Source organism: Haliotis asinina, chromosome 9, assembly GCF_037392515.1.
Source record: "Haliotis asinina isolate JCU_RB_2024 chromosome 9, JCU_Hal_asi_v2, whole genome shotgun sequence".
NCBI classification, from domain to species: domain Eukaryota; kingdom Metazoa; phylum Mollusca; class Gastropoda; order Lepetellida; family Haliotidae; genus Haliotis; species Haliotis asinina.
The window spans coordinates 45,798,709-45,809,373 of NC_090288.1; the positions used below are offsets into that span (position 1 = coordinate 45,798,709).

Genomic DNA, 10,665 nt, shown 5'->3' on the forward strand with positions numbered 1-10,665 from the left:
GGTCGTTAACCCTACGTTTAACCGTATATGGGCCAAAGTATTTGGCCTTGAGTGGGGACTTAGGAATGGGGAGGTATAACAGCACTTTATCACCAGCTTCGAACTGTCTGTCCTGCGCCTTCCTATCAAAGCGAGCCTTAGCCTGGTTCTGGGCGGACAATAGGTGTTGTTTAGCTAGTGTGGTAGCCTGCCAAAGTCTATCCTTGATCCTTGCCACATAACCCAACAAGTTCTCAGACTGATTATCATCCAGCCATTTATCCTTGACTAGTTTCAAAGGGCCTCTAGGAGTGTGACCATACACTAACTCAAACGGAGAGAAGCCAAGGGATTCCTGACGTGAATCTCTAGCCGCAAACAAGACATAAGGTAGCCCTACATCCCAGTCTCTCTCATGCTCAAGACAAAAACAACGTAACATGCTCTTCAACGTCTGATGAAAACGTTCAAGGGCCCTTTGGGACTCAGGATGATAAGCACTAGACCTGACTTGGCACCTGACATCACCTGTCGAAACAAATTTGACATGAAGTTGGACCCTTGGTCTGACTGAATCTCATTAGGCAAACCTGTCATGGTGAAATACTTCATGAGAGCCTTAGTAACCACAGCTGCCGTAACCTTACGCAATGGAATAGCTTCCGGAAACCTGGTGTTTAGACACATAATGGTCAACAAGTATTGATTACCCTGAGATGTCTTAGGCAACGGTCCTACTATGTCAATCAAAACCTTGGAGAACGCCTCTCCAACAGCAGGAACAACCTTCAGTGGCGCTGGGGGAATCAACTGATTGGGCTTCCCCGCCACCTGGCACACATGACAAGAACTACAGTAATCCTCCACAGCCTTGTACATCCCTGGCCAAAAGAAATCTGAACTCAAACGATCATAGGTTTTAGTTCTACCAAGATGTCCTGCAAATAAACTCTCATGAGCTAAACTGAGAATCTCGGTTCGGAACGCCTTAGGGACTACAATCTGTTCCCGTGAACCAACATCCAGCTCCTTCTGAGGACAACGTCTCATGAGAATACCCTTGTGCACATAAAACTCCTCAGTATCCCTAGTATCCGACAGAACTTTGGACCAAATCTGCTGCAGGGTCTCATCTGACTTCTGAGCGATACACAGTGCCTCCTGACTCCAATTAACATCTAGACCGTCTAGGGTGTTCTTATCAACCTCTGTAATCTTTTTAGGAGCCGTAACCGTCTCGGTCTCCGTAGCTGAAACAACCTCACTTGTGCTTTTCGATGGACCACTACTGGGAAGTTCCTCAAGAGCATTAGACACACATGTGTCTGCGAGGTCTACATCTTCATCTACTGGCTTCACCTTAGACATTGACCTGGTAGTAACACAAACTGGATACCTAGCCATACTCGAATCTACCTCGGACAAACTATGGCCTACTGGCGAACTGTGAACGTGTAATTCGGGAAAACACCTGGGTTGACAACAACGATCAGTCAAATCATTACCAAGAAGGACATCAACTCCCTCAAATGGCAGCTCCTCGACTACACCTACAACAACTTCACCCGACACAAAGTCACTGTTGAGCCATACCCTATGCAAAGGAACTGACATAGCCTTCTGACCAATCCAACTGACTATGACATAATCACCTGTAGCCGAATGCACTGTCTTAGGCAGAGCAGATGACAACATGAGGGTTTGCCACGCCCCTGTGTCCCTATACACTGATACATCACTAGGCTGATCCCTAACCTTGACATCAGACACTGAACCCTTATGGATGTACTTGCTGACTCTTGACAATGGCATAGCTGACTTGACAAAACCAATAGCTGACGCATTATCCCGCTTCCTCTTGAAACACCTGTCAACAGTGTGATTTGTCATATGACAGTAACTACACTTTGGCCTAGCCCATGCGGCGTTAACACCCTGAGTACTATTCTGCCCCGAACTGCCGTTACGCTGACCTCCTACGTTACCTTGGCTACCGCTCTGATCAGGGTTAGCTTGACCTGGACCTCTCCTTCCATTACCATCCTTGCCGTTCAGACCACCAGTGACACCAGGAATGCAAAACCAAAACACTCCGAATACCAAAACTGCCCTGATGCGGAACTTTTGGAGCAGCTGGGACTTTGTGAACCAAGGAGTAATTATCGGCCACCTCAGCGACATGTGCTAATTTATGGACCTTCTGATCAGATAAGAGAAGCCTTAAACCTGGTGACATGTTATTTCTAACCTCCTCTAACACCATTAAATCCCTAAGTTCTGTCAACTCCTTCACAGACTCTGACCTCATCCATTTATCAAACAAATTGCCCTTTTTAGCAATAAACTCAGCATAAGTCTCTGAGCCCAGCTTAGTCAAACTCCGGAACTGTTGGCGATACGCCTCACTAGTCACCTCATAGGCCCTGAGAATAGCAGACTTGATTTGCTGATAATCCCGGGACTGCTCGTCACTCAAGGAATTGTAAGCCACGGTTGCCTTACCCTTGAACTTGGATTGAACTAAGATATGCCAGTACTCATTCGGCCATTTTAACTCAGAAGCAATCCGCTCAAACTGCTTGAAGAACCCTTCTACCTCTACCTCATCAAAGTTTGGCAAAGACCTATAACAGTCATTAATTTTGACCTTATCTGACAAAACCGGACCATGAGTCTGCCTAAGCTCTAATTCCTTCAACCTGTACTCATGTTCCCGTGCTTCTCTTCTTTCCTGGAACTCCAACTCTAACCTCCGCAGTTGTAACCTTTCAGAAAGAGAAGCGCCTGAACCATCCCCACTACTACCTCCTGTGTCAACTACAGGCTCCTCATCTACCGACTCCTGACCATCATCAGCCCACAAAGCATTGATTAGGACTTCCTTAATCTGTCTAACACAAATTCCTGCCTCTAAGCAAATGTCATATTCTCCTGCTAACTCAAGCAACTCCTCCTTAGAACTTCTTTTAATCTGAACAACTGACGGCTTATCTGAACCCGCCATGATGCAAAAACGATAGTCTCAACAGTTGTACTACAACTTCTCTAATGCAGACGTCTGTATGACCTCAATAAACCCAGGTCGGTCAAAGAACAATAAGACCTTACCCTAGCAACTTGAATACTAGGAGAAACGATCCCGGACGAGCCCCCAAATTTCCTTCAACGGCAATCTCTTACCCTCTGTCACGGTGCCACCCGCCGTGAAGGGCGTCTGGACGGAAATTGATCCAGTAAATGTATTACAACAAACAAACCGACTACTGTAACAACATTTATTTATGCAAGAACCACACCAGCCAACAACCAGCCGCTTTAAAAACCATAACACGAACTATTGGCTAAAGTACCCCCACATTAACAGGCAAGACCAGGGGTCAGCACACACATAGCTGGGTGCCACCAACTGAGAAGGGGGGAGGAACGATTACGGTGGAGGTGCAACCTCTTACAGGGCGAGCACTGAGCCGAATAATGTTAAAACAATTAACACTAGTATATGGAGTGATCAATACACCAGACAAGTAAACAAAGGTAGAATTACCATCACAGGCTCCCGTATTGGGGTCCCGAGAGCAGCCTTCCGATCGTCCCACGATGCAGCTTCGGGCAGCAAGGTAGCAGGTCGTCATGCATGTGGCAGACTAGTCTTCCCCAAGTGCCAGGAATGACTTTCCAAGACCGGCTATATTTCAACCACGCGGACGTTGGAGAGGACAATACCCAAGGCGATGGGAAAATGGTCATCGCACCCCTGACCAGCACTAAAGTGTGCTAGTCAGGGGGTATATAACTACCTATACCTATCGGATAAGTATAGGTATAGAGGAGAGGTACACCTCAATAGGTAGGGCAGGAGTCTTGCTACAAATAGGGGTAGGAAGGTAGTTGGTCAACTGTTAAGTTAAGTGGCAAGCTAGAGAAAACCCTGGTAGGGATGATGAGGTATGTCAGAGATAGAGTTGCATTTATGTATCTCATTCGATCATAAAAACAAATATAGGAATAAAATGTACATGGTCTAAACAACAGAGGTCTCCTCTACACGAGGATAAGTACATCGAGGTATAAGATGGTACGTACACATCATAAATAGCAAAAGGACGGCTACTGGATGCGCACGGCCCCTTGGGGTGTGAGGGGTAATTTGATACACCGGCACCATAGGCCATGCTGCATGATACATGCACGAGCCGCGTGATAACGATATCCTTAAAACATATCTGGTATAACCTATATATGTTTTAACAACAACAAAAAAAATAGGGGAACTTAACTTGAATTTACGATGGATAACCATTTGTGAGTCAACCAACGTTGACATAATTCAAAATGATGAAGGTTGACATAATACAAAAGGATGAAAATTGCCATAATACAAAATGAGGAATATTTGTTGTTATAATTAGGTATATACACACGCACGAGTCGCGTGACAGCCGCTCACAGCGAGTGCAACCTCAAGCTTAAAATCAACCCTAAGACAATAAACATCCCCGTTGTCTTTCACAACTTGAGAGGGTACGACTCACACTTGATCATGCAGGCCATCGCGAAAATCGATGGTAATATAACGTGCATCCCCAACAACATGGAGAGATACATCTCCTTCAGCTTAAACGGACTTAGGTTCATTGACTCGTTTCAGTTCCTCCTGTCGTCACTCGACAGTCTGGTCAAGGCCAACAATACCTTCCCTATCACCGATCGATACACAGACGCCGAGACTAGACCTCTGCTTATGAGGAAGGGTGTGTACCCCTATGAGTACATGGATAGTTGGGTCAAGTTCACCGAGACCAGACTACCCCCTATTGACTGCTTTTATAGCAAGCTGAATGAGGCGTCCGTCTCACGAGATGATTACTCGCACGCGACTAACGTATGGAATCAACTGGGTTGTAAGAACCTGGGTGATTATCACGACCTGTACTTGAGGACAGATGTACTGCTGTTAGCCGACGTGTTTGAGACGTTTAGGCGGACGTGTTTCAAGCAGTATAAACTCGACCCCGCATGGTATTACACCAGCCCAGGTCTGTCGTGGGACGCCTTGCTTAAAAAGACCGGAGTTAATTTGGAATTGCTCACAGATTACGACATGCACCTATTCATTGAGAAAGGCTTGCGAGGTGGGATTTCCATGGCATCCAAACGATACGCGAAAGCAAATAATCAATACGTGAAAGGTTACGATCCTAACAAGCCAACCAATCACATTCTCTGCCTCGACGCAAACAACCTTTACGGCTGGGCCATGAGCCAGTATCTACCTACAGGGGGATTCGAATGGGTACCCCACGTTGATGTTATGGGGGTTGCACCAGATTCGAACAAAGGTTATATCCTCGAGGTTGACTTAGAGTATACCAAGGAATTACACACATCGCACAACAGCTACCCCCTGGCCCCCGAACGTATGAGGGTTAACCCAGACTGGATGTCTGGGTACCAACATAACTTGTTAGGTGGGCGTGTGACAGACGTTGAAAAACTCGTGCCTAACTTAATGAATAAGACCAAGTACATCGTTCACTATCGCAACCTACAGCTGTACCTGTCGTTGGGTATGAGGCTGACCAAAATACACAGGGTGCTCATGTTCGACCAGAGCCCATGGATGGAGCCCTACATCAGAATGAACACAGACCTACGAAAAAAAGCCACCAGTGATTTTGAGAAAAATCTCTACAAGCTCATGAACAACTCGGTGTTTGGTAAGACTATGGAGAACCTGAGGAAACGCGTGACCGTGAAGCTGGTTCGGTCGAGTGAGGAAGACAAGCTCAGGAGATTGATAGCCAGTCCGGCATTCAACCGTAGTAAGATATTCACAGACAACCTGGTTGCCCTACACATGAAGAAAAGCCACATAAAATTCAACCGGCCTGTTTACGTGGGGATGAGCATCCTCGATTTATCCAAACACCTGATGTACGACTTTTACTACAACGAGCTCAAGAAACAGTACGGTGACAGGTGTGAAGTGCTGTACACTGACACGGATTCCCTGCTGATGGAGATTCGAACCGAGGACGTGTACGAGGACATGAAAAAACACCTCGATTTATACGACACCAGCGACTACCCTAAGACCCATGCCATACACAGTACGGTAAATAAAAAGGTCCTAGGTAAGATGAAGGACGAGTGTGCTGGCACGCCCATAGCCGAGTACATAGGTTTGAGACCTAAGATGTACTCCATACTGAAAGCCGACAATAGTGAGATCCGGAAGGCTAAGGGGGTTAAGAAGTATGTGGTGAAACAACACATCAAACACGCCAGATTCAAGGAAGCCCTGTTCAAGACCCGTACCTTTAGGCATAAAATGAACACACTTAGAAGTCATGGACATAAGATATACGGACTGACTATAAACAAGACGTCCCTGTCGCCTATGGACACGAAACGTTGGATAGCTATTGATGGGATAAACACATACGCGTATGGACATGAAAAAATTTGAGGCTATTTACTACAGCCCGCGTGGGTACTGGAAAGGAACTAGCGCAGTAGATAAGCTAGCTAAAATAGCGCGAGTACCCCCGGAGGAAGCCAAAGCGTGGCTTGAAAAACAAGCCCTGTGGCAGATCTATTTGCCGGCACCACGCTACGTGCCTAGAAGGAGGTTCGGTATTAACATACCTAATAGCGTTCACCAGGCAGACCTACTGTTCCTACCCCACGACAAGAGGTACAAGTATGCCTTAACCGTAGTGGACGTAGCCAGTCGTTACAAGGAAGCCGAACCCTTGACCACGAAAGATTCGGCTCAGGTAGCCAGAGGATTCGAACGCATATACAAACGCAGCCCGCTGACGTGGCCAACAGAGCTGCAAGTTGACCCCGGACGGGAGTTCATGGGTGCCGTGTCACAACTGCTAGCCAAACACGATACAAAGGTCAGGCGTGGCACGGCCGGAGCCCATCGCAGCCAAGCCATAGTTGAGAGATTTAATAGGACTTTGGCTGAGCGCTTGTTCGGCCATCAGTATGCTAGGGAGATGGTCACCCCTGGAAAACGATCGACTGAATGGGTCACGAGGTTACCCAAGGTGGTGTCGGCAATCAACCATGAAGTCACCCGTCTCACCGGTAAGAAACCGGCAGACGCTATCAAACTAAAATCAATAGTTGCAGAGTCGGCCGCTCCATTGCGTGGGAAGGAGAAACAGATACCAGATAGGGCCCTAGTGAGGTATCTATACCAGCCGGGGGAACACGAGGGTGATAGCCGTAAGCGGGCCACCGATCCTATATGGTCAGTCAAAACTTACAACATAGATAAAGTGGATATGAAAGCCGACGAACCTAACTTATACTACTTGAGGGATGGGCCGGGTAGGGGATTTGTAAGAGAAGAATTATTGATCGTACCGTACGGCACAGTGTTACCTCCAACACACGTTAAGTAGTAGGGGTAATAGTAGCAAGAACTAAGGGGCCAACCAAAGCCTTATTTAGTAAATAAGGCTTTGTAGAGACTTTTCTTGAAAGTGTTTTAGAACTGTCATTGTATATACTACTACAGTGTAATTTCAAGTACAAATTCTAGGCCAGTTTGGTATGAGGCATTTCATACGTTGAAAAACGGTAAAGTATTTAGCATGTACCTATTAGCTCAGTATGGACTGTGTTGCCACGATTTACCGACATGTAATATAAGGGTAACGTTATTTTTCAGGGCATTATCATTTGCAGAAGCCCGAGGTCTTTCATTAACTGCACTCCTTCGTCGGGCAGTTGAAAAGACCAAGGGCTTCTATGGAAACCACCCCCATTAGCTTTTGAACTACTTCTTTCATCAACTGACAAAGTATTAATAAAGCTGCCCTACTATATCAATTATGCTCTTATCAAAAGTAACAGTCTGATATAAAGTTTTGTAGATCCATCAAATTTCACTACTTGTACATAATTTACTGCCTCTATCATGATTTTGCTGTTTAAATCACTAATTACTACATATTGCACTGTATGCATAATGGTTCACATCGCCTTTGTACCATTTTTTACCTTTGACCAATTTTCCACCGTTTTTGAAAACATCATCTCTTTAGTTCACTAACAGAGTCAATTTAAACCATTCATGAATTTTCTAATTCGTTTAATAATGTTTGTAAACCACTTATTCTACGATAGAAGGATATGACATCTTAAAATTCATTAATGAAAAAGGAAAAGGAAAACGTGCTCAGGATGCAGTCTTGTTTGACTCCTAGTTGACTGGAAACTGCGTCTGACAAATGATATTTCTGACACATATCTATATATTTTATACATGCTAAGTATCTGGGGGGTTTTCAATTTACAACTAACATCATGTCTAAGTAAAATATTCCATAATTTATCACTGCGAACCGTATGGAACCTTTACAAAAATCTACAAAGAGAACACAAACTCTTCTCCCTTTCTGATTTAGGTATATCTGTACAATTATATGCGAAATAAACAGATTGTCAGTGGTTGTGTATCCTTCCCTAAAACCTGCTGGAGATTCACTTACTTTATCAAAAGCGTCACCTCAAAAGACGAGCATTTTATTCAGTATGGATGTACACATCTTACTAAATACACTCACGAGAATAATGTCTTTATAGTAATCTGTGTTATTCAAGTCAACATGTTTATCGATCGGGACGACTATACCTACAGACCAATAATTTTGAAAATATCTATTTTCAAATATCGCATTAAATATCAATTCTAATTGGAGCAATGACATGTCTGAATATTTAACCCAGACATGGTTTGGTCCATTCCATTTCCATTTTTACACGAATACTGTTTCACGTTTCATCCTTAGGCATATGAGAATATAGCAGGCCGTCAGTCAAGTTTCTATATTTACGTAATATATGAAATATCTGTTTGGTGCTTGAACGACTATGTTTCACTGTCAGTAGAGGTAAATAAATCTTCTAAGTGCGAATACCATTTATTAATGAACGTGTCATTTCTTTGGCTGGGTTTGTTGTTCATCGTTTTCAGTTTCTTTTATCCATATTCGTAAAGGCTGCATCTATAGATTTGTTTCATAGATCTTGCACAGAGTCAGACAGAAGGTGTTTCTAAACTGCTCTGGTCTATCACTGTGCCAGATAAATTTGTAAGAAATCATTTCCAGAGCTGTCGGGTAATTTAACATAAAAGGAATGTGATCAGATTGAGTGCGAAGCGGGACAGCAAAATTATGCACTTTACCAAAAACAGGCGATTATGCTATTATAGAGTCCATCACACTTGTAGCGTTCGCCACAATTATCTACAGCTTTATCACTATAGAGAAACGCTTCAGAAAAACAAAATCCAGTGGAAATCCCACACTGAGTAATTCTGAACTAAATTTGTATGATGTCATCCTCACCAAAATACCTGACGGGAAATGACATTTTCTTTTACTTTGTACCACAGTGCATACTCAGTCAAATACAATTTTACTAACACACATATCCCACCAGTAAGTCTAGACTTTTAGATGATATCTTTTTGCATCTGTTATACATGTATTTTCAGCATAATGTATTTATCAATCTCGACAGCAATTTTGCCTGCATGTTACTAAAAGGTAAATATTATAAACAAAAATACACTAACTTTAGTGACTGTCAGATTGATTTATCTAATATAACATTGATGACAACACCCGAACACAACCAGTCTTAGAAACGAACATGCAACGTGTGTGCCATGAATCGGCGCTCCACATTTCACACCTGCAGTCGAACCTACCTGTAATCATTCCTCTGGTACAACAAGCGGGTCCTAACTTCATTTCTATGGATGATAATGTCCGTCCATCAATGATAATCCCCGAGAAAGAGTTGCCAATGATCACACATATGGACTGGCCTGCAAGGTCACCTGATCCTAATCCCGCTGAACATGTTTGGGACATAATTGGAAGTCGTGTTTACGGTCTCCATGTTCACCTGCAGACCGTGGAAAACTTGAACAGGAGTTACAGAGAGAATTGCACAGATACGATCCCCACACTTTAAAGGCCCATTTGGTCAATACAAAGACGTGTAGTAGCTTCTGTCTGTGTTCGTGATGACACTGTTTCACTGCTCAACACTGACTTGAATGTCTATCTTAACATTTTCTGCTCCATCAATGCAGCACATTGTGCACGACTGTTTCATGGGTACATACTTTTGATGACTTGTAAGTCTATTATTGCTCAATACGATTGCATTTCATTTGTAATCGTGTCTACATACATTTCATCTTTCTGTTGCATCATTCTGTGACTTCCAATCACAAGAAATGAGTGAGTGAGTGAGCTGAGTTTTACGCCGCACTCAGCAATATTGCACTCTCGTGTTCGGCTTGGAATTAACCAGTCGCCCAAGCTCGATTTCAACCCGCAAGGGACCCGTGAAGGTCCCGGGGTAGAATAGGCCTTCAGCAACCCATGCTTGCCATGAAAGGCGACTCAGCTTGTCGTAAGAGGCGACTAACGGGATCGGGTGGTCAGGCTTGCTGACTTGGTTGACGCATGTCATCGGTTCCCAATTGCGCAGATCGATGCTCATGTTGTTGATCACTGGATCGTCTGGTCCAGACTCGATTATTTACAGACCGCCGCCATATAGCTGGAATATTGCTGAGTGCGGCGTAAAACTAAACTCACTCACTCACTCAACCCGCAAGGCGCGTACGTTGCATGCTCGTGTTCG

General features: G+C 44.3%; 1 protein-coding gene across 1 annotated transcript; it reads right to left on the minus strand.

Annotated features, from left to right (window-relative positions):
• Nucleotides 1–426: 426 nt before the first annotated feature.
• LOC137297286 (uncharacterized) lies at nucleotides 427–2,983 on the minus strand. Its single transcript, XM_067829299.1, has 2 exons — nucleotides 2,283–2,983; nucleotides 427–1,846 (listed from the first exon to the last, which is right to left on the minus strand). The coding sequence occupies exons 1-2, from the start codon at nucleotides 2,981–2,983 to the stop codon at nucleotides 427–429; spliced, it is 2,121 nt and encodes a 706-aa protein (XP_067685400.1).
• Between the last annotated feature and the right edge of the window lie 7,682 nt (nucleotides 2,984–10,665).